This window comes from Juglans regia, chromosome 13 (assembly GCF_001411555.2).
Source record: "Juglans regia cultivar Chandler chromosome 13, Walnut 2.0, whole genome shotgun sequence".
NCBI classification, from domain to species: domain Eukaryota; kingdom Viridiplantae; phylum Streptophyta; class Magnoliopsida; order Fagales; family Juglandaceae; genus Juglans; species Juglans regia.
Window position 1 is genome coordinate 27,706,211 of NC_049913.1, and position 25,515 is coordinate 27,731,725.

At 38.5% G+C, this 25,515-nt stretch overlaps 2 protein-coding genes across 4 annotated transcripts in view; one reads left to right on the forward strand and one right to left on the reverse strand.

The window, feature by feature from the left end:
* The window catches only part of LOC109003986 (protein VAC14 homolog), a 33,545-nt gene extending 27,425 nt beyond the window's left edge, over positions 1 to 6,120 (forward strand). For 2 of the 3 annotated variants that reach the window (XM_035684457.1, XM_035684458.1), the window contains exons 18-20: positions 3,984 to 4,052; positions 4,627 to 4,923; positions 5,462 to 6,120. In XM_035684457.1, the coding sequence (XP_035540350.1) occupies positions 3,984 to 4,052; positions 4,627 to 4,923; positions 5,462 to 5,560 (465 nt within the window). In that variant the 3' untranslated portion in view covers positions 5,561 to 6,120. Of the gene's footprint in view, positions 1 to 3,983; positions 4,053 to 4,626; positions 5,341 to 5,461 lie in introns of all 3 variants that reach the window. The other variant, XR_004797971.1, reaches the window with a different exon arrangement.
* Positions 6,121 to 6,342: 222 nt separating this feature from the next.
* LOC109003987 (ankyrin repeat-containing protein At2g01680-like) lies at positions 6,343 to 10,539 on the reverse strand. Its single transcript, XM_018982336.2, has 3 exons — positions 10,044 to 10,539; positions 8,742 to 9,151; positions 6,343 to 7,442 (listed from the first exon to the last, which is right to left on the reverse strand). The coding sequence occupies exons 1-3, from the start codon at positions 10,351 to 10,353 to the stop codon at positions 6,564 to 6,566; spliced, it is 1,599 nt and encodes a 532-aa protein (XP_018837881.1). The 5' UTR covers positions 10,354 to 10,539; the 3' UTR covers positions 6,343 to 6,563.
* Between the last annotated feature and the right edge of the window lie 14,976 nt (positions 10,540 to 25,515).

The following is a 25,515-nucleotide window of genomic DNA, read 5'->3' on the forward strand; positions in this document are numbered from 1 at the left end:
AAATCGCACTCTTCTTGACATGGTACGTACCCTCTTGTTAGAATCCTCTGTTCAATCCATGTTCTGGGTCGAGGCTCTGAAAACTGCTACTCATTTGATTAATCGTTTACCTTCCCAAGTCTTACACATGGAGTCTCCCTATTTCCGCTTGTTTGATAAGCAACCTAGTTATGATAATCTTCGTACATTTGGTTGTGTATGCTTTGTTCATTTACCTCCTCATGAGCGACATAAATTATCTGCTCAATCTGTTAGATGTGCATTCTTGGGATATAATGTGTGTCAAAAATGATTTGTTTGCTATGATCCTAATTTACATCGCACACGCATTTCTAGGAATGTTATTTTCTTTGAAAATCAACATTTCTTTCCTGTGTCATCTGTGCCCTCTTCTTCCACTGTGGTCCTCCCCTCCTTTGAGCAGCAACTCTCAAATCTTCCTCCTGTCCGCTCTCGCTTTAAACCAGGTATTGTGTATACGAGACGCTCCCGCCCACAGTCTCTTCCTGTGGCTCACCCGATATCTGATCCTAACATGCTCCAGAACCAATCAGTTGCAGCACCTCCAGAGCCCTTGGTACGACGCTCTCCTCGAGTGTCTGTACCTCCGGATAGGTATGGTTTTCCTTCTGGGTCCTCTATTTCAGCTCTTATTGCTGCTTTATCCAATTTTGATATTCCCACATGCTACTCACAAGCTGCCAAGCATGACTGTTGGCAACAAGCTATGCAGGAAGAAATTGCCGCTCTAGAGGCCAATCATACCTGGGACATTGAGCCATGCCCTCCAACAATTGCTCCTCTAGGTTGCAAATGGGTTTACTCAGTCAAGGTTCGATCTGATGGAAGTTTGGATCGTTACAAAGCTCGACTTGTTGCTCTTGGGAATAATCAGGAATATGGTGTCAATTATGAAGAGACCTTTGCTCCTGTGGCTAAGATGACTATTGTTCGTACGATTCTAGCTCTTGCTGCTTCTAATGATTGGCCACTACATCAGATGGATGTCAAGAATGCTTTTCTTCATAGGGATCTTAAAGAGTGTATTTATATGAAACCACCACCGGGACTGAGTACTCCTTCGACTTCGCATGTGTGTAAGCTTCGTCGCTCTCTTTATGGTCTCAAACAAGCTCCAAGGGCCTGGTTTGATAAATTTCGAACCGCTTTATTACAATTCTCATTCAAGCAGAGCAAGTATGACACTTCATTGTTTCTTCGGAAATCAGATGTGGGTATTGTTGTTCTTTTGGTATATGTTGACGATATTGTGATTACTGGTTCCGACTCTATTTTACTTGGCCAGCTCAAGACTCATCTCTCTGAGTCATTTCATATGAAAGACCTTGGGTCTCTCACATATTTTCTTGGTCTTGAGGTGCATCGTAGTTCATCTGGTATTTCACTCAATCAACATAAGTATGCTAGTGACCTGGTGGCTACAGCTAGCCTACAGGAGGCCACTTCGGTTGATACTCCCATGGAATTGAATGTCAAGCTTCGCAAAGAGGAGGGTGATTTACTTGAGGATCCCAGTTTATACCGGAAGTTGGTAGGTAGTCTTGTCTATCTCACCATTACTAGACCGGACATTTCCTTTGCAGTACAACAAGTCAGCCAGTTTCTTCAGACCCCTCGTCATCTTCATTTGGCTGCTGTCCGTAGGATCATACGCTATGTTCAGGGCACCTCTGCCCGTGGCTTATTCTTTCCTGCAGGCAATTCTCATCGCCTTATTGCTTATAGCGATGCTGATTGGGCTGGTTGTGCTGATACACGTCGATCTATTACTGGTTGGTGTGTGTTCTTAGGTAATGCATTGATCTCCTGGAAGAGTAAGAAGCAAGACAGAGTCTCTAAGTCATCTACAGAATCTGAGTATCGGGCAATGTCTCTTGCTTGTTCCGAAATTATTTGGCTTCGAGGTTTGCTTGCTGAGCTAGATTTCTCTGAGACCGATCCTACACCACTACATGCTGATAATACAAGTGCTATTCAAATCACAGCCAATCCTGTCTATCATGAGCGCACGAAGCATATTGAAGTCGACTGTCACTCTATCCGTGAAGCATTTGAAGCTCGTGTTATCACTCTCCCACATGTTCCCACTGAACTACAAATTGTTGATATCTTCACCAAAGCTCTCACTCGCCATAGACACTGTTTCTTAAGTGGCAAATTGATGCTTGTTGATCAACCCGCATCAATTTGAGGGGGGCTGTCAATGGACAGCACTATCCATCATCAATATAATTTCCTTCTATTCTTCTTTCCTTATCTCATCTTTACTTCCGTTACTTAGGCTTGTACAGAATATAGTTTCCTTATAAGGCTAAGAATGCTAGAATCACTCGATAATTAGTTTCTTCCCATGTATAGTTCTCTTGTAAATTTTCTATATAATATACAGATCACTCAAAGGCCAATTGATTCGGCCATTCATACATCACATTTTACCTTATCTTGACAATGGAAACCTTATAGGAAGTCACACGTCCAAGGTGAGGAGTTGGAAGTGTGTACTTTGTGCTGTGCGGTAATACAGTCAATTGTACTTGGTGTGTAGCGCTCCCACTAAAATTGTATCCCATGTAGTTTCAGAAGAGTTTCTAGGAATTTGAACAATTCCATTTTCAACTGATGTTACATGTGGAAATGGGACAAGGAAAAGCATAAGACCATTTTCTAATCATTGTTGGTGGAATAGGTGCTTTCGATGATGGTTTTTTTCTCTTTTTGGGTGCACTGGATTAACCTTGCTGAATGATTGATATTCTGGCTTCTTTGATTGCCGGTGGAAGGTGTTTAGCTGTTTGGAGAGTAGCACCTCCCTATCTTGATGTGGAATATTTAGTTGGGATTTTAATTAAAGGAACTGTTCTAACCCCAAAGGGTTGGCCCAAGTGGTGAAAGCCTTGGTCTTGGGGTATCACTCCTTTCAAGGTCCAAGGTTCAACACCTCATGGGTGCAAACAATCCTTTGGGGCTACACCCCCTGGTGAAAAGATGGCGATTTAACCAGTTCCGTATAGGGAAACTTTTGAGGGTGTGGTGCATGAGACTGGAGTTTACTTTGCAGGGGTGTGTCTGAAGGGTCTTGCCTTGGAGAGGTTCCTTGACATTAAAAAAAGAAAAAAAAAAAATGAACTCACTCTTCTTTTGTGAGATAAAAAAATGTGATTCCTCTCCATCTTTTTGGCTTTCTTTTTTGAGTTTATTGACCAGTTGAACTTTAGGATCTGGTTTGCATCTCTTTTTTCCCCTGTTGGAGGTGCGATACTTTTTTTCTCTCATTCAAGATATTATGTGCAATTAATGAACCTACTACTGAATCTAATGAGTTAAAGTAAAATCAAAGTGTTAGTTGGTCAAAGGGTGTTATTTGTATACTTCTTGTGTTTAGGGTATTCCCCCTCACGGACTCTAATGAAACTGAGGATAATTTTGTTAATTTATTCATAGTGTTAGCTTCTGATGAAAAAAAAAAAAAGGTTTTTTTGAAAGAAAGGGGAAAATTGTTGCAGAGGCAACCTCTTTTTTTTGTCCATTAAGGCAATATTACAATTGCAGGCACTATCTCACACGACCTGATGGAAGTGTTTTTTTCTTTTTAGCTAAAAGGGTAGCATGCCTTATTGATGAATAAAATTATTATCCTTTCTTCGTCTTGCGAACAAACCCATATGTGTGGAAAATATTATTTTCTTCCGTTATGTGTTTTCTTGTAAGTATATGTTATGCTTTTGATGTATTGCTAGTTGAACATTGTGTGTGACATATGAGCATTTTGCAAGCACTGTTCTTTGGGTTTGGATTAAAGTGGGAGTTTTGCTGTCCTGAATATATCATGTTACTCTTGTACAAAGTAGGCGGTTCAATTCTTATTGCAAGTAAAGGGGATATCTTTGCTTCATTTTTCCTGCACGTCACCCCAAGTTAGAGTTTGTGTGTTCTGTACCTGACCCATTATTTGGTGCTTGCAGCTTCTTGAACCTGGAAGATATATATGGTTGTTAAAAGCCTTGTATGGCCTTCTGATGTTGCTTCCCCAGGTATGGTTCCCTAGGAGTTTGTTTGTTTGTTTGTTTTTTTTTTTTCTTCCATATAGCTTTTTGTTATTGGTAAAAATATTCCCCTGTTTAGAAACCCATTGATACACTGAATTATGTATGTAAGTGGGTATGCGCACTAAATTGTGTACATAATGCACATAAAATAAACAGATCACAGGTCTTGATTCACTTTTCTTCCCCCCTTATCTTACCCCATCTTTCATAACATATTCATCAAATCATTGCGGATCATCAAATTTGGGGAATTGGAACTTGGGAGTATCATGAATTAAGATGCATGATCTGTTTGCGGTTTGTGAGATGGATAGGAAAATCTGGTAACCCTCAGCTAGAACTTGATAAATTAAGAGACTGAAAACAGGAGTTGTTGAAATGGATGTGATTAATTCAACTTTGTTCAACTAGTATGATGCTCCATAAATTCTAAGGATATTAATTTTGCACTAATGCTAGTTGCTTGGGTAGTTTTTACTCCAAAATGGAATAGAATTTTTGTGCTTTAGTTGTGTCATTCATTATTCATTTTTACCTTGAATTTGACACTTGAATGCAGCAAAGTGCCGCATTTAAGATACTGCGAACCCGTTTAAAAACTGTGCCTTCATATTCCTTCAACGGTGAGCAAGTTAGGCAAACATCATCGGGGAACCCCTATCATATTATACATCACGTGCCAAGCGGTTTGCAAATCTGTGAGGATGAAGATGGGATCCAGGATGGTGCAAATTCACATAATGGAATTAACTTTGCTTCAAGGCTACAACAGTTTGAGCAAATGCAGCAGCAGCATCGTATGCACACAAAAGTGCAGGCACTATCACGCAACAGTTCTACCACTTCATTATCAGAGGTCTGTTGAGCTTCTCTTTGATATTCTCAGCACCAGAGAGCTTGATAATGAGAATTTTTCAGGTGACAGTAATTCAGATGAGTTAATGCAAAGAAGTGGAATGACAATTTTGACAATCAATGAGGTGCAATATTCTTATTCGTACAGAAAATCAAAGAAGAAAAATATTGAGAAATAGAAATAGTTCACTAAGCTCTGGAGGGAGAGCCCCTTCTATATCCTTTGGTTCAAAAAAGGAAAGAAAACAGATCTCAGGTCCATCAGAAAGGGATCTCCCTTTCCACTTTGATGGCAATCACAAAATGACAAAATGTATCAGCAAGATTACATACTTGTTTCTCCTTTCAGACTGGGTATGGTTGTGTTGGGCTGGATTCACAGAGAAGCTAAAGTTTCTGTTGCCTGCCTCGGAAAATTGTAAAAGACACCGTTATATCTAATCTGCACCTTTGTTCTTTGTTTTTTAAGTTTTCAGTCTTAATTTCCATTTAAGAATGCTCTTGATATTTTTTCAATCACATTGATGCTGTGTATACAGGAGGTGCAAGGACCTGAAGAACCTCCAGACCCTGCTTCATGGGACATGAGTGGACCTCCGTCAAGATCAAGGAGAGGGTCAGGTCAATTACCATTATGATTTTGTTGCTGCGTCCTGCCTCTAATCAAGGTTGATTGTACACTCTTCTCGGCATGTGCCATGGCAAAGATCTGGTATAATTTGCAAAATTGTATATCTTAGTTTGTTTTGTTGTCATAGAAATTGGGACGATGATAAGGGTTTCAAAGTAAGATAAGCTAGGGTTTCCCTGAGCTATTCTTTTTTACTTTGTAAGCAAGATATACCAATGTGGTTCTGTTGTATTTTTTCAATCATAAACCACGTGGGCTAGAGGGAAACATTGTTTTAGAAGATGCAGCATGTTTCTTTATGTGCATCTGTTACAGCAACCTTATACAAAATAAGAAGTAATCTAATTCATGTGCACAAATTCTAAGAAAAATATACATGCATTTTGTTGTTTTTTTTTAATTCATTTTTTCATGTTTCACCCACCGGAATGTTGCTGGGGCGCATGCGCACATCTTGGATAGCACCTTCGGTTGCAATTCCCAGGGTCTAAGATAGAGAGAATTATTCGTATATGTTATTGTACCAGAAACGCTGAAAGGTACGTGATCTAAAACTGGTTATCTTCACAGGCTGAGTGCTCAAAAAAGAAAAAAAGAACAAAAGAAAATGAAAGTGTACAGGTGCTTAGAAATCTGAGAAACTCAACTTGGTGTGTGTGTGTGTATATAGATAAATAGATAGCCAACCACAGATATTCAACCCATGATCCTGATCTTTTCCCAAAGGTTCCTACCGGTATTTTACCTAAATGCTTATTATAGATTATTTGGCCCAATCAAACAAAACCATATAAAATGCTCATCTAGATTGCACTTAATAATATACTTCCTCATGCATAAATATACAACATTTTTTGTTTGTCAACCTGATACACACGAATTTCCCCTTGCACAAACTCAGAAATAGAAATTGCTTAACCTTAAATTGCACGAGCAACTACTTACATTCAGATAAACACCATGCATTTGAAGATGTTGTGCAGCTAACTCATAAGTTCTAAAGATTTTGTCTACAGAGCATATATTTTCTCGAGGTCTGAGTTATAGTCATCAAGATCTGATATATTTGCAGAGTACACCGACCATGAGAAAGACTTGCTCCCGCTCGCCCTTCTGATGCATCTCTGGGAGTCACCGCGGAAAATCCCAAAATGTTGTCGGAAAACAAAGTAGCACATACTTGCAAGAGTCCCCGCAAGAATCGGTGCTCCTGTAAGGGTTATAGTAATAGCCATCCAGGTGCTTCCCTTTCCAACAACTACAAAAGCTATAGACAGAAACGCCCCACAAGTGCATGCGCAGGCAGCCCACATTAGCTTGTTAACAACGGATACAACCCGCTTCTGAGCCCTAGTGTCCCAGGCCACCAAAGTAATCTGAACCACAACAACTGCGAGAGAAATGAAAAGAGATGTAGCATTTAAAAGGTAGAACACTTTGAAACCAACACTGCCAGCTATTTCAGCCTTCCCTGGATTTGGTTGGTCAGTAAAATACTGGCCAGGCAAGTTAAATATAGCCAAGAAAGCTATTGAGGCAAAAAGAACAGCGACAAGTGTTATCGAATTTGTGGTGTTTTGAACAGCTTCTCTGTGAAGTTTCTTTAATTCCTTGGCAATACCAGAAACTCGCCGCCGGGTTTGCTCATTTTCTTTGAGTTGCGAGTGCACCTCATGCTTTATATCACTGACAGTTCTTTTGAGTTCCATTGTTTCGTCCTCTTGGCCTACATGTCTGGCATGCTTGGCACCAGCTTCCACCAGAGAATCCTTAATTTCAAATGCCAATTCTCCATATTGCAGCTTATCTGCCAAATCCATTGCGGTCTCATGCTGATTATTAATTGCGTTGACATCAACAGACGTATAGCTAAGCAAAAGGCTCACTATCTGAAAATTTTTGAATAGTATTCATTACAACAACCGACACTGGAATAAACAAACACAAGCAGAGGCATCAAATTTTCAGCTAAGCTTAGTCCAAGAAATGTAATCGCACAAATTACAAGGATATGATATGGCGCTTCTAGCATAAATGCAAGATGCATAAACATGGTAGTATAGTCATGGTTACATATTAAAGTAATTAGAGTAAATTTAGAAAAGCAATTTGGCAATACATGTAAGATATTCCTATATTTATTTATTTCCTATATAATTTCTACATCATTTCCTTCACTCTCATCCAGCCATCTCGGCATTTTCCTAACTTTTTTTTTTTTTTTTTCCATTTTAGTGGTTCCTTAATTTTATTATTGTCTTAATTACAACACCAACCTTTCTACTTCACCCATTGTGATTATTCACTTATCCATCTCTTACACTTCTCTACCATTTAAATGATCATTTATTGCACAAACGATTCTTCTATTTTCACTTCCCAAAAGATCCTTCCGGTTCTACTGCAATCGCATGTACCACAAAAGTCAAAATCTTTTTAATTTTTCTTTTCTTATAACGAATTTAGGGAGTTTTTCCTGCAGATAGAGCGAGCGTGCGTGTGGACTAGTTGGTATGAAAACCTACAGGATGAGATCCAATAGAATTGCTAACAGTTCTTGTCATAATTTTGATGTCATTTTCTTTCAATTGATATAACTAGAGCAAAGTGTTTCCAATATCTTTAACTGCAGCCACGATAAGAGCCAAAAGAAGGACAGGCAATGACAAAAGACGATAAGCACCCAACAAGACTTCACATGGTACATCTACGGATTTATATCCACTTTCATGGTTAATGTCAAATTCCTTTTTTTTTTTTAATAAGTAGGAAAATGGTAAATGCTAACAAATGTAAGAGGTGATCTTTTCACTTATGACTTAGCGCCTCGCAAACTGTCACATCCTGACCTCAAGCAATGCTACATATGTTAAGGAAGTGATTAAATTATTCTTATCTTAACCCTCTTCCTCATCCTAAATTACTAACAGGGCAATATATATTTGTATAAGAGGTGATTAAAATATTCTGGTTGGTCAGAGGTGAAATAGTGCAGGAGAATGCCACTTGACAAGTGCTACTGATACTGCAAGATGAGTCCTTACAACATTGAAATGGCAAGCTCCTAATCTTAATAATCTAAGTATCAATATTAGCTGAGAAAATGGAAGCAAACTTTCTTGAGAAAACAAATCCGATAAGAACACAAATGCAATTAGATATTTTTCTTAGAACTAGTAGAAGAATACCTGTGAACGGCCTTTTCTTGTGGCTATATGCACGGCTGTATTACCCTTCTTGTCATGTTCATTCAGTATAGAACAATCGGCAAGCAATAACTCCTCTACAACTGAAGGGCACTGACCTTTTACAGCCATATGAAGTGCTGTTTGGCCCTTCTTATCTTTGATTGTGATAATTCCTGAATCACGCTCAATAAGTTCTTTTACAATACGAAGGAGGCCATACCTGGCAGCCGTGTGCAATGCAGTCTTTCCATTTTTCCTTACCATCCTAACTGAGGTGGCATCAGCATCCAAGATGGCACTCACCACATCCAAATGGTCCTTAACAGCAGCTGAATAAAGGGGGCTAGTGTTTGAGGAGTCACATGACTTGCAAAGCTCAGGCCAAATGCCCAAAAGTTCCTTCACGATACCTAAAGAAAATAATAGTCAATACCATACTCCCAAAAAGGAAATCCTTTCTTTCTTTTAGCAGATGAAATACTTCCAAGGCTCTAAGGTAAAATCTTACCAACACTACTTAATAAATGTAAAATAACTTGAGCAAGATGGACTGGTAGGTTACCCATGGTAAAGTCCTAGATGCATATGTTAAATGTTAATGGTCAACATTTTGTCACTTTCCAGTAGGATCTTATAAATCTCTAGGATTTATTGTAGCTGCTTGTGGTTGCTTCTGCGTTTGTATAGCAGAATAAGAAAAAAATGATTTTCAATTAAACAACCATTCAAATGATTTTTCTCTCTTTTATTTTTTTTTTTTTCTCAAGGCTGAAATAAAGTCATAATATGCATTCCCTCTAGAACGGCATGAAGATTGCCAAAATCGCAGATAAAAAAGCATTCTGCTGCAATGAAAAATTTGATTCCACAGTTTTTCATTGAAGCTCTAGATAAATGCAATCATTTCATGATGAGTTTGACGATCGAAGGTTCAATTCATTCATTCATTCATTCATACGAAACAAAATATTAAGCTCTTCCCTGGAGAAGAAAAGCCTGTAACTACAGTAGGTACTTCCTCGCACCCATGTTCATAATAGAGCTATGCATCCTATCAATCAGATTTCAATCTCCAAACTTCTAACATGAAATCAAAAATTTATTAGCTCAAGATTGGCGCTTAAGAGTAACAATGAGTAACAATTAGGTTACCATCCTTGCAGCCAAAGCAGTAAACCCCATAAATAATGATCAATAAGTAAAAAATAATATAAAGAAAAAGAAAATTTTAGCTACTTCCAAAACAAAAAAAAATGGAAAACCAAAGCCAAGGCACGCACAGTATGACTATGAGAACAATACCCAAGTGGCCGCGCTTAGCGGCGACGTGGAAGGCGTCCATATCAGACTTGGACCTGATCTTTAGAGTCTGAAGATCAGAGAACCTGAGCAAGTAGGTGAACAGCTCCGGCAGATTATTGTCTGCGGCCACGTACAGGGCGGTCTCGCCCGCGTTGTTCTGCAAAGCCAGTAGATCGGAGACAGCGGACCCATCGGACGATTCGCCTACCGTAAGCTTATCAAAGAGCTGTTTGAGAGAGTCGAGGTCGCCGGATCGGACAGCAGAGAAGAACGACTGGTGGGTGATGAAGCGCAGAGACTTGGAGTCCATCTTGCACTAAAATCAACTTCCTGAGTTTTTCATTGACAGACGGAACAATTGAAAATAAATTGGAGGAAATGGATAGTATTGTGGCTATCATTCAATGGGATAAAAGAAAACTCCGAAGGTTCTGTTTAATTAGAGAGTGCGTGTTTGTGTGTGTTGAGTGCAGGGGAGGAATAAGTCGTGGCCGGTCTCTTTCAATAAGTTGGAGCTTCTTTATTGTAAGAGCATTTTCATTGATTTATCTATATGCAAGTGTGAATACATCTTTGCATAACTAAATCATAAATTGACTATATATATTTTTTTGACAATAAGGGATCATAATTCATTCATTCAAATTTGACTTAAACAAGTTAATTACAAACGTTAATAACTCTCTAGCATACTTCCGACGACAGATCTTTAAAGAGTTAAATCTAAGAGATCCGTAGTGCACATCTCTATCTCCGACGTGCATTGCTCCCCATCACACTTCTAAAATGCTATTTTATTAATTCTCTCTCCTCCCACCCTATCTCTCTCTCCGAACCCTTTACTCTTCTCCCTTCTTTAACAACACAACAAAACTTTCACCTTCATCTATATTTTATTATTATAATATTTTATATTTATTTTATCATTTTATTATAATATTTAAAAATTATTATATTTTATTATTATTTTGATTTAAAGATGTATAATTCAATGTGAGAATTTTTCTTGATTAATAAAAATAATTTTCAAAATATATATTTTACATTTATATATAAAGAAACCAATACTAATACTCTATAATAATGGAAGGGTCTACTTCGTGGAGAAATCCGAGCAGAGACGATTACGATTGACTTCTTAAGAAATACAGCCTCACATGCAAGCTTCCATGTTGTCCGCCGCCTACTCGCTCTGCTTTCCAAGGATAAACTGGCCTTATCAATTCAGCTATTAAATATTTGTCATTTAATATTTATTTTTGTTAAATAAATATATATTATATAATTAAGTATGATACTTTTAATTACTAATAGGAGTGCACATGCAAGGCACATGCCCGGCTTCCCGTATAAAAATTATTTGAAATTAAAGAAAAATAAAACAATAGTTGATATTTTCAAAATAATAAGAGAGATAAGTGCTCGGACCAAGAGATAAGCAAACAATGCTCACATCACGTTATGAGCAAAACTGCTTGAATCCAAGGTGAACAAGGAGTGCTAGTATGGGTGTCTCTACATCCCGAGGCGGAGTCAGTAAAGAGTGCTTGGACCCCGGGGCGAGCAAAAACATCTTATACACAAGTCAAGCGAAAGTGCTTGCGCTCGAGGCAAGCACCATGAAAGAGAATCTTTTGATAGGATTTTTGTTTGTATGTTCACTTTCTCTACATACTACAAAACTAACGTATGTAAAACTCTTGTTTAAAAAGTCTTCTAATAGGGCGATTAATTAATTTTCCTAGAAGTTAATTAACTACCAGTGATGGTGAGTTAATTAATAGCTTTAACATCCCCACCCATGTGGACACCACATGGGTCATGGGGTGCCCATTTACTAATATCTTCCACTTGTCCACAATGGATGCCACACCTATTAACAGTCTCCTTTATGATTTATCAATCAATTATCTCTCATGCAAAAAATGAATTATGTGAGATGATGAGAAGACAAAGGGTAGGAGTACTCTATTAAGTCACAATCTTACTAACATAGTATATCACTCCTAACACATCTTATCTATGCCCTAGACTATTTGATCTCACTAGGTCAAGGGTCTTTAATCCCTCACAAGTTTATAACTCAAAACAATTATTGACCTTGCATTATAAATAAATATACTCATAATTATATCGAGTCAAAACGATATAATCTCCGAGGATATGAGTGACAAAATAATAAGTAAGAATCCAAATAATTTTCCCTAGACATTCATGTCAATCCAATTAGACTTAACCGCTTTCCTATAAATGCTCTACGAGATTGTATTGTTGTGGCTTTGAGATAACATGCTAAAGTACTGATGTCAAGTTTTAATCTCATGACATGGTTTTAGGTTCAAGGGAATATGAATAGATCATCTATTGATCCATTAGGGCTCATATAGTGAAGGAGTAGGGACTCATCCAATCACTCCCTCATATGGTCGTCTATAGCATATACAATTTGAAATGTATGTTACGATGGAACTCCTACTGTAATGATTAGAAAGAAATTTGGTAGATGAATTTCTTTAGACCTTAGAAACGTTGAAAATTTACGATCCACTATGGTAACGGAGTTGGCTTTCTATTTAATTAAGGTACTTAGGAGTATAAGTTTAAGAAAAAAATTGCACCATTAGATTCGTATGAATATATAGGATTTTACAGTGCAGTAATATGTTCTCTAGATGAATAGTAGTCAGGATTGGCTTTCTATTTAATTAAGGTACTTAGGAGTATAAGTTTACGAAAAAAATTGCACCATTAGATTCGTATGAATGTATAGGATTTTACAGTGCAGTAATATGTTCTCTAGATGAATAGTAGTCGGGATTGGCTTTCTATTTAATTAAGACACTGACGAGTATAATTTTGTGAAACAAATTGCACCATTAGACTCGTAAGAATATTTAGGATTGTATGGTACAATACAAAGTTTTTAATATTTTGGGTGAATGGTAACCACTCGAGAAAGCGCCATGTAGGATGTTCAAATCTACTTAGGATCACTTGTTAGTTGGACACATGGCACAATCCTAGCCACCCATTTGGAAACCCTAGGACACATGTAAAGAGGATGATAAAGTGTGTAAGAGATGGAGTGTGATTCAAATTTGTCATCATGTCTCTTACACCAATTACTATTCCTTCCAACTAAAACTATTTAGCCAACCAAAAAGAGTATTTCAACCCTAATGAAACCCCGACAAGTTGGAAGCCAACTGGAACTCTATACTTGGAGGAAATCGAAATCCCAAATTGGTTTCCAAACCCTAAACCACTTGGTTTTGATTAAGTGTTTTATCACTTGGTTAAATCACTTTGTCATGCAATTAATCACTCAATTACACACTCTTACACTTTTAACCACTCCCTTTCATCTTGGTAATTTAATTTAGCCAAGAAAAGTTTGATTTGAACCAAACAATGACTGAAACCCTAACTAAGCCCCAAACTAGACACCATTTAGTTAACCTGATTTAGTCCCACCGAAACCACCCATTTTGGCCAAGCTTCTTGAGCAAGCATCCTCCCACTTTCAAGGCCATGCTTTGGCAAGGCAAGTCAAACCACCTCACATCAGCCCTTACTTACCAGGCCAAATTGTAGCAGGAAATCAGCTGCACTTTGTAGCCCATTATTCTCCCCTTTTCACAAGTTACCTTCACATCACTTGGACATTCAAGCACCCCTCATGTCAGCCCTTCACCTATACCCCACGTCCACCCCATTTTCTTTCCACACGGTGCTTTTTTTCACTTGTCTACAAAGAGAGAAATCGAGAGAGTTTTCTGGCAGCTTTTTGTTCCAGTATTCCAAGCCTTTAGACACCCGAATCTAAGACTAGGAATTGGAGGTTTTGCTAAGTCTTTATTGGGCCTAAGTAAATAGGGAATTATTTGGTCCTAGGGCCCTTAACATTAGAACCCTATGTGAAAATAGGTTTGGTTACCTTACTTTGGGTAGTAAATAGACATCTAATGCCCCAGGGAGTTTAGGCCCACCAAATTTTTGTCCAAATAAGAGAGAGAAGAGGCTCATAATTGATGAAGGCTATTAGGGTTTTGGTTGGCTTAGTGAAGGCACGCATGCATGCAAAGGGTGTCTTTGGTTCCCAAAGCAAAACAATCATGAAGAGGAGCATTAGGGTTTCAGATTCAAGGGAGGCACACACCACCTCCATAATCCTTGCCAAGTGGTGTTCATGCATTGGGATCTTAGGATTTCTAGAAGCTACAATCATGAGAAAGATGAATGGAGTTTCAGATTCCTAAGAGGTACGTGCCACTTGGCAAGCATGCAAGATGGGTCTTACGGTTTCTACAAGAATAATGATGAGGGAAAGGAAGTGCCATTTTCCATAAAGGCAAAGGGATGCCACTTGGCATCCATGCACATGTGCATATGGAGTTTGAAGAAAAGCAATAATGCAGAGGAGAAGAAGAGTGGTCGGTTTTGGCAAGAGGCATGCTACTTGTCACACATGCATGAGGATTTTAGGATTTCTAGACATACACTCATGAGGGAGACAAAGAGAGGGTTTTGGCGAATAAGTAAGAGGCGCCACATGTCCACCATGCAAAGAAGCTTTTGAGTTCCAAGAGAAACAATGATTGAAGAAGGAAAATGGAGCGGATTTCGGTCAAAGCAAGAAGAGCCACTTGGTGCCTATGCATGTAGTTTTCTTGTGGTCTTTCATCTTCCAACAGAAGTAACGATGGGAGAGAGAAAAAGTGGAGGCAAGAAGAACCATAAATAGGGCCATTAATGGTCGGCACTAGGCTTGTGCATAAAAGACCCTGGACTCGATCCGTCCATGCTATCCGACATGGCCCACTGCAATAAAGTCAACTTCATCGGGTGTCCACTCTAATACGGATTTAAACATCCCATTATCTGTTGAAAGACTTGAAACCGATCACCAAAAACTCCTTTCTTCTCCTCAAACCCTAGCCACCCTCTCCATTCTCTGTTCTTTGTCACCTTCGCTATTCTCTGTCGCCGTTCTCTGTCGACCTTCAGTTGTTGCTCCCCTCTATTGCTTCTCCCCCTTGCGTCCAGATATGCCCCACCTTCTCCTGCTCCGACCCATCACAGGTTACTCTCTCTCTCTCTCTCTCTCTCTCTCTCTCTCTCTTAACTCTTGATCTTTGGAGAGTCATTGCTAAGTTGATCTTTGTGGTTCCTCTCTTAAACATTAACTATGTCCAATGTCCATGACTTTCTCTTTGTGCCTATGAATTTTCTTGCCTAATTTGAGTCTCAATTGTTCTCCTATGCTTGGGTTTAAAGAGGACACAAATAGATTGATCCTTTGGGTATTTGTTTTTAAGATCGAATTTCCTTGGGATTTACCGTCTTCAAGTTATTTTATTTTGTTTTATTTTTTGCATGATTTTTGGGTATTGGGGTTGGAATTAAGAAATATTTTCTAATCCAAACTGAGATTGAGATGATCAGTATTCATGAGTCCCTTCCCTTTATTAAGAAATCTTTGGTAATCCCCAAGGCGTTAGTTATGGAACCAACCAATCCCAATATCATTTGGACTCTATTCCCTTTGGAATCCCAAACAACGATTATAGGTATCACATTTCCTGCAATTTGCTTTTGCTCCAATTGGTTGCTTAGATAGTGTAGGGAAAGGAAATTAATCGACAGTTTTGAATTCTTCAATTACATGAGAAATAAAATTCCACATTTGAGCTCATAGGAATTTATGGATATGAACTTTAGATTTCAGTAGTTTGGAAGCACCAAAATATATCGACAAACTGTTCCATGGTTCTAATATTTTTTTTTTCTTTTCTCTCAGTTTTGAGTTGTAGTGCAAGTTATTGTAATTATTTCCACATTGTTGTTGGATATCTCTACATTGTTGGACTCTTTGTTGGCCTTTAGACCAATTACTTAGAGATACAAATTGTGGGATTGCTCTAAGAGTTTTCAATTTGCTGTCAGATGCAAGGTTCGGGGCCCTGATGTCCATAAGGATATTTCTCTAGGAGTTTTTAGGTTTTTACATAGGGAGATGGTTTTTGACAGTGTTATTTTTGGTTTGGTTTTTTGCCTTTTGTTTTTTGTTTTTCTATAAAATTTCTTGTAAAGGTCTGACATCCATTTGACATGGTCCTTGGCATTCTTGTGCCTAGGAAGGTGCCTTCTGTCTTCAGTCTCTGCATAAGGGGAATGACGGGAATGATTGGCCTTTGCAGAATTTTGATGTCCAAAGTATTGCCTGGCATATGTGGAAGAAAGGAATGTGTCGGTCTCTTCCTAGATTTTGTTGATTCTAAAACTAGTTATAGAGAGTTGATAACTATTTTTCTTAAAAAAAATTCTCAATAAATTGTTTAGTGTCTGCCATATATCACTTAACATATCACTCATTAGGAAAGCTCTTTTTGATTTCTGCAAGGCTTAGGCTTTGATGGACTCATGAGAAGAAACACGAGTGGCTTTGAGAAGAAACAATTTATCTATTATTATTATTGTTGTTGTTATTATTCATTGTGTTGTTGGGCCCAAATGGTAATATCTTAATCAGAAATTTTTTTTTAGCATCACTAATATCTTGATTTTTGTGTTATATTATAAGTTAGTTCATATATGGATTGCTTCAAAAGTGACACTCATACAAATTTAAGAGATAATGCGACTGCTACTCCTTTGGAAAACTGATCACAAATAGCTTTAAATATTAACTTGTCTAGTGACACAAGTCTCCCTCCTCATAAAAGGAGGGGAAATAAGGACCCCTCAGCAGTGTGAGACCATTTCACTAAAATAGATGGATGTTCTAATATGAAGCGATACGTTTGGTGGGAAGGCATGAAGAAGGATGTGGCAGAATGTGAATTAGTGTTCTGTATGTAGGGTAGTTAAGGCAGAGAATTAGAGATCCGTTGGAGAGTTACAACAACTTTCAATCCTAGAATGAAAGTGGAAGGATATTTCAATAGACTTTGTGGTCAGATTACCAAGAACCTCAACGAGTAGTAACTCTATTTGGGTTGTAGTCGATCCATTAACAAAAAGTGCTCACTTTCTGCAAGTAAAGAATACCGACCTTATGGAGAAGTTAACCCGGTTGTTCGTAGCTGCGATTGCATGGAGCTCCGAAGTCAATAATATCATATAGGGATACATGTTTTACCTCTTATTTTTGGCAAGGACTTCAGGACACCATGGGCACCAAGTTGAAATTCAGTAGTGCTTGTCATCCTCAAACTGATGGGCAGACTGAATGAACTATCCAGACACTGGAAGATATGTTAAGAGCCCATGTTCTGCAAGGAAAATGTGATTGGGAAAAGCACTTGCCACTAATAGAGTTTTCTTACAACAATAGCATCCAGGCCACCATTCAAATGGCGCCATACGAAGCTTTGTATGGAATGAAATGCAGATCTCCCTTATATTGGAATGAAATAGGAGAAGGAAGGATTTATGGTATGGAGTTTCTACAAGAAATGAAAGAGCAAATTCTGTTAATAAAGGAAAGAATGAAGGTTGCTCAAGATAGACAAAAGAGCCATGCCAAATCTAGGAGGAGAAGCATCGAGTTTGAGATTGGTGACTGGGTCTACCTCAAAGTATCACCAATGAAAAAAGTAGTTTGATTCAGGAAGAAGGGGAAACTAAGTTTGAGATACGTGGGACCGTACGAAATACTGGAAAGAGTGGGATCAGTTGCTTATAGACTGGACCTTCCGGTTGAATTCCAAGGAATTCATGACGTATTCCACATATCTTCTCTGAAGAAAAGTTTTGGAAAGCAAATGCCAACAATCGTAGGTGCGAAATATATTTTGTTACAACCCAACCTATCTTATGAGGAAATTCCTATTCAAATTACTGACTGGAAGGAGAAGCAACTTTGGAATCAGAAAATCCCTCTGGTTAAGGTGCTTTGGTGGAATCACAACATTGAAGAAGCTACTTGGGAAAAAGAATCATGACATTGAAGGCCAAATACCCTTATTTGTTTGGATTTTACCTGGTGTGGCATCGTATCGCATCATAGAATTCGCATCCGTTCATGCACTCAATGCATCCATTTCTTTTTGCACATGTAACCCAAACTCCCTCTTTATTTACAACATCAGCATGGCTGAAAATGGAAGAGCTGCACAACGATTCTCCATGACACCTAGTCGAGTTTGGAGGATTAGAGCCGAGCGACACAGAAGATTGAACCGTATAGTTGACACCTATTGGACCCAGCAAGAAAGATTTGAGTATCATCGAACTCATATTTTAGATCACGATGAAAGTCAACCTTTTGACTCCACTAGATGGATTGGTGAGACTAGGATCCGTTGGCTTGGACACCAAAATAGCACGACCAACCCGAGTCCAGTCAGGCAGTAGAGTTATGCAAGGTAGAGCAAGAGCGACTGTATCATGCTCCCCCTTCCACTGATACTTCAGAGACTTCTGATTCTTCAACGAGTCGTGTGCGCTACCGAGAATGATTATTTTAGCACCTAAGATCCTAACTAGTTTAAAATGTGATTATTTTATTTGTTTAGAATTTCAGTTGGCATGAGATTCACGCATTGGGTTTAGTTAGAATTATTGGAAGAATTTAGTATTTTTAATATTTTTTTAGGGTAATTACCCAGAGGCCAATAGTGGTATGACACATGGCATATTGATGGGCTAGGCTAAAAGGCTTAGTGTGGATGGATTTAGAAGTAGCCCAAGCATGTTTTATTTAGGGCCCTAATTCACTAAGAATGAGATGGGCTAAGAATACGGACCATAAGCCTAGCCCATTTGGGAATTATAAGGTTCTAGACTTTTCTTGAAGAACCTTAGAAATTAAGCCCCATATGTGATGGGATTGAAGCCATTGGGTCTAACTTAATGAGAGTAAAGGCCATTAGCCCAACCCAAGAAAGACCTAAGATTGGGACCCAACTTAATAGACCGTTAAGTCCATAGGTAAGTCCCAAAAATTTGGACATAAGGTCCATATAAGAACTCACACCAAAGCCCACATCCAAGACCTACACAAATGGCCCAATAAGCCCAACCTATAAAGCCCAAAAGCCTTGTCTTTCATTTTAACCTTTCAAATGAGACCTACATACACCATACCATTGGTTTCCCCCAAGCCCAAGATGAACCACATGCCCCTAGAGTTCCCTCCTAACCATGGTTAAGCTTAAAATGTGAGTTATGAAGCACTATTAATCTCACCCATGATTAGTAACCTCAAATCTTGATTTTAGAATGGTTTTCTTTAAAATATGTTCTTCACATTTATGAATTGAATTTTTTGGTTTTTATTGACCCAACACATGTCATGTGACAACCTGGACTTAGCCAAGTCTTTGCCTATCTTAAGTCACCATGTTATACCTAAGTTCGGTTGTGCATAAGGTTTAGAGTCCTTAAAGAACTTCGGATTTTTATTAGTTAATTATTTACCTTAGTTTGTTTGGCATCTAAGCCTATAAGATAGGCCCAACAAGGTCTTAGAAATTTGGCCAGCCCATTGGGCTAAAGCCGAAAACCCTAGTGGAACAAGGGAATCGCACCCAACATTCCAAACCTTTAGGCCACTTATCCCACATTTAAGGTCCGATGAATCTAGACAAGATTGTGGGAGCAAGGGGTAAGAGACTTTAGAGTTTTGGTAACCCGAAAGCCCCAACACGCCAACCATGACATAGACCACCTATTTGACACTTGTCACACATGAAGAGGGATAGGAAGAGTTTCTAGAAGAAAGCAATCATGATGCGCCTAGGGAATACAAGGGTTACTTGGCCAATGCACCCGTTCACCAAGCACCCATGTTTTTCATGTCACTTGTCAGAGCCATGTGAGTTCTAAGAAGATTTTCATGGGGGAGCTCAAGAGATTAAGACACATTCCACCAAGAGATTAGGGTTTCGGCCAAAGAAGATCTAAGAGGATTCCAACCACCTTTTCGTCAAGTGTCACACATGCAGCCAAAAAGAGGACTTTCTAGAAGATGGCTATGATTATAATTGGAATAGGCACATTCTTGGATGTCGCCAAGTGTCGTGTGAGCTTCGCATTCTTATGTGTTATCATATGAACTAATTGTTTGATCATAATTGGAAGATGTGCATGGGATAAAACAAAAACCCTAGTCTCTAGGTTTCGGCCACCACAGCACTCTCCCGTACACATGCCACTTGTCACTCACTTGGAAATTCTAGAAGAAGGTTCATGAGCAAGAGAAAAGGATGCCTAGGAAATGTTCACCACAAGCCACCTTAAATATCTAGAGAAGAGGAAAGGTCTTGTGGGAAATTGAGGTGGGCGGCCAACCAACACACACACCCACACGCCCTTGCCAAGAGGCAAGCATGCATATGCCCACTCTCCAAAGGGAAGCAAAGATATGGAAAGATGAAAGGGGGGATTCAGCCAATGATGAGGGATATGCCACATGGTGTCCATGCAAGGATTTCATACATTTCCAAGGTTGAGTGTGAGAGAAAACCAAAGGGGCATATCTAAGGATAGGGGCCGACGGTTAGAAGGCCTTTTTGATGCCATTCTAGTTAATGCTTTCCATTTTCTACTTGCACACGCCCAAGCCATCTTTCTCTCCAAAAAAACATCATTTCTCACTCTCGCTTCTTAGTCACGAGCAAGGAAGAAGCTAGGAGCCACATCGCACGGTACCCCTTTAACTCTCACTACTCACAAGTCGCACACGCACACACACAAGGGTGATGTGGTCATTAGGGTTTCAGATCAAAGGAAGACCACGACCATCACGCCCAAATTTTTGACCTTTTATTTTGAGAAGTTTCTTGGGGGAAAACTAGGATTTTCCCAAGGGGGAGAGGCCGAAGCTAGAGGTGAAAATCTCCATCTTGTTTCTAAGGAGTCTTGGCCACCATGCACACATGAACACACCCACAACCTTGCCAAGGTCAAGGGAAAAACACGACCACCTTTAACCAAGGGCCTCTAGGCAGAATTCTTGGAGTGTCACCATGAACAAGAGAAACCCTAGCACAACCACATATGTCGGGTTAGGGTTATGTTTTCTTATTTCTAATTAAGCGAACACTTTTTACAACTTGCTTGATTATATTGCTTTGCTTTGGATTTCTATAAGGGGACTCTCAACCTACTCTTAGATGATATTTGTATATGTTAGGTGAACTTTGCATTCTTATGTGTTATCATATGAACTAGTTGATTGATTATAATCTCTTGCTATGTGATGCCTTGTAATCAGATTTATATGATGATCTTGCCATGTTTACTTGTTCATGATATTTTGGACATGCTTAGAAATATTGGCTCAAGTTGCTTGTTATAACATGCTTGTGTAAGTCTCAAATGAATCGGCCATGCATATGTATTCGGGTTTAAGACATTGCTCTTCAACTTTGGTACGTGTCGAATGTTATTGCCTATGTTTTTGAACTGATTATTTGAATGTTCTAATATTTTCAAGCCGTAAAGTGAGATGTTCAATGTTGTGTCACATGGTCATATGATTCTAGGCATTTACATGTTCACATGATGCAGTAAAAGAAAAGTGTCACAAGTTCATATCACATGCATTTGGGTTGTGTACTGTTTTCAAAGAAAAGAGTATGTATATGTTTTATCACGATCCCAAATGCTAGAACAAGGGAAATTACTAGTGAAACTCCTATGTCTACTTTGGAGTGCATAAATTGGAGTGGGCCTCAAATGGATGCTTGTGGAAAGGATACCGGAGTGGGGTGGCACCTAAAGCTAGTGGTTGCCACATGTGTTGTATGCAGTGAAGGCGAAATGGTGAACTGCATACTAAGGACTATGATGTAGTCACCACGGTCAAGTGGGCCGTTGGGTGATGCAATAACTAGCAGAGAACCCACAGTGCATAGGAGAGCCGTGAGATATCCAAATCATATGTTACCAGAAGTGAACAAGGAAATGAGTTAAAGATGTGTTATATGTATTGTTTAATGTGCAAAGGAAAAATATATTTTATTGAAAAGGCAAAGGATCTCCGTTACATGTTTTTGAAAAAGTCAAATTGTATGAACTAAGTTTTGTGTCAAGTACATGTCCAAGCATTCATTTTATGGTTTGCCTTTATATGCTCATGTTATCTGTGGTATATTGTTTGTTTACTTACGAAGATTTATAGAAATTTCACCGTGATAGTTTCTACTATCATTCCCAACCCGGAATTGTAGAAGTTGTTACAGGACAAGAGACCAGTTATGGGGAAGCGCATGAGGCCAACACCTCTAATAGTCAAGGAGGCCTTGAAGAGCCCTGAGTGCTCGACGGAGCCATCTTTAATGGATAAGCTAGAAGTCGCCGACCAGTTCATCTGTGAAGTACTTAAGCTATTTGGGGACCTACAAAAAATTATCAACAAGGACAAGGCGAAATAGAGAAGGTCTTGTAAGGGTTTGAATGGATTTTAATTTTTGTTGCTTAAAAGAGGGAAATGGTTTTAAGATGTTATATTTTCGGACCCTCTTATATTTTGAGAAATTTGAACAATGAAATCTTTTTGGGATTTTAGTTTAATGGTGCCATGATGTTTTGCAACATTGCTATCATTTTTACTTAGACTTACATGAATTTTGGCCTAGAATTATAACAAGTGCATTGCATCTTAACTGTCATGTACGACGGTATGTAGTCTTGAGCTACATGTTTTAATGTTTTAATCACTGTCCAATCCCAAGCGGGGGTAGGGGGCATCACATGTCAATTGGAACCAAGCCATGTCAATGCCCAAATAACCACCAATTGGCACCTAGTTGGACCACCACGTGCACTTCACCAAACTAGCCCCTAGCCCATGCCATTTCCACCAAAGTTTCAAGGAAAACTTCACTATTCACACCTCACCATATTCGGACTTAGCATTGGAGAAAATGGCTCCAAGAAATCTAGCTAAAATCCCAACCATGTCCTTAGGAAGTTTAGTTGGAACCAAACTGAGAACCTTCAACCATTCAAGAAATTTCTACTCTTTGTTGAGTCACCACCCCTTTCCTCCAATCCCTAAGAGGTCCCTCAAGTACTCATGAGATTATTGACCAAAATTTCCCCAAATATATGCCAAAACAGTTTGGCATTAACACAAGAGGTCACTCGACAACCATCCCCATTTCACCCCCTACGATGACCTGCTCCTAAATGATCACTTGACAGCCAATTCCTCCACCTTCCACCACTTGAAAAAGCCATCAAAAGGAGTCATCATACCTGTAAAAAAAAATCCATGAAGATAGGAAAAAAAGATGATGAAATTTGGCCGGCCTTTGAAGACCCCAATTCGACGGCATCTAGCATGACCTCACTTGCAATCCATTTCATTTTGTTTTGATTTTTTGAACCATGGAAGCATTTGCACCCTTTTACACAATTCAACACCTGAAAATGTAGAAATGATGGGAGTTTGAGCACTATTCACCTACACAAAGATGTCACAAACTTGATTTTTGCACCTCTACACTCCACCGCCTACTTCCACCAATCCCAGGCCTCTTCTTCATCCAAACCCATGACCCCCACCCTCCATGAAGCCCTATAAATACCTCTTTCACCTCCTCAATTCCTCACACCACTCCTCAAAGATTTCTCTTTAGTTCTTGAGAGCCATCCCCTCTTAGTGTGATGCAAGAGTGAAACCAAGTGTGTTTGAGAGAGTTCTTGAAGAGAGGTTGTGTTGGGAGCTCAAGGGCCACCATTTTTGTAAGTAATCTTGCCATATCCTTTGTTTAGTGTTAACATAGCATGTTAGGCTTTAATTTATGGCATGTGAATGAAATTTTAATTGAGTTTTATTGAGGACTACCATGCTAAATGCAAATCGGGTCAATGTGGGAATATTGAATGAATAAATTACTTTGGGTTGAATTTTTAGCCATGAAGTTTCTTAATATGATTTTATATGATTCACTAATGTCTTGGATTAAACTTTAAAGGTTTAAATTTGAGGTTGAAAGCATGCCATGATAGGTTATAAACTCATATCCTGTGTTGATCATCTAGCATGCATCGGTTTTACTTGATTTGAGTTTAATTTGTGGAGTTTTGCTTAAATTTCCTAGGCTTCAATAATGAGAATTTAGAATAGCCTTGTGATTGGGATAAGAATGGAAATGTAGGATTTAGTTAGGTTTTAAAAAATTTCTTGATAAAAGAAAAGCTAGAAACATCATGCATATGCTTAATGGATGGTTTAATGATGTTTTGGCCTTAATCAAGTGCTTAACGGTTGGGATGAATTTGTTTGACTTGATCTAAGTTTTTAAGGTTATAATATTGGTTTCCCCTTGATGCATTTGAACACACATGCATCCATAGAGGTTTTAAGCTTAAAATCACACCATAAGAGATGCATGCCAAGGGTTGGGTATTGTAATACTCTGCCCCCCAGATTTAAGAATAAAATTACTTTTAGAAATTATCGGGGAAGCCGGAGTGCTACTAATGAACTTGATTTTAAAATATTTTCTTTTATTCTAAAGGAAGCGCTAGCTACAAAGATTCCTTATAATACCATCTTTATTAAATACTTAAAATTCAAAATAGAGTCAGTGGAAACACTTATTTAAATTCAATAAAGTTTCATGTACTTATCAAAATAACTTATTAAACTTTAAATCATAAAACTGAGCATGACATAGACTATCTAGGCCTCTGCCTCACGTCCTTGGCCAAGTCCTGTCCTGGGGTGGTTACAAAAATAAAAACATACAAAAAAATGAGTCGAATACTCAATAAGTAACACATCATACAATAAATATAATGTTTCTTGAAAAATATGCATACTCACAAATACATATGTAAATAACAAGAACATGAACTTATCTTTTACTTGTCATAGGTTGGTACCCACTGTTGACCCCCGCGAGTTAGGGTCAGCGAATCTAAATAGATTTCAATTCCGCCCATGGCCGCGGGTTGTGGAATCTATACATAAGGAAGACAAGATAGGTGCACTACCAGCATGTACAACCTGGCAATGCAATATGCCTATAACATATGGTACCGTCTTCATATCATAACATAAGCCATTACGTATCTTATCATTCATACTTCATCATAATCATACTTGCATGCTTGTCATATCATAAATTTCAAATGAAATCGCATTCTTTCAAAAAATGTCGTGATACATATCCTCACATAAAATTGATTTTTCATAAATCTTTCAATGTACAACTCCTTTCATAAAACTATGAATTTTCATAAATAATTTACTACATAAATCTTCACATAAATCATGGATTGTCATAAAATATTTAATGTATGTCTTGCAACTAAAATGAAACTTATACATAAAATCATGATATTTATGACTCAGGTACATAAAAAGGGGCTTCTAATGGAGGACATATATGCATAATATTTTTATATCCGTTTATCATACATAAGTGTAGGGGTATGATCATGCTAATTATCTCACAACGTTAATCCAATATTTCTAGCATGAAACCTATCACGTGAACTAGAAGGAGAG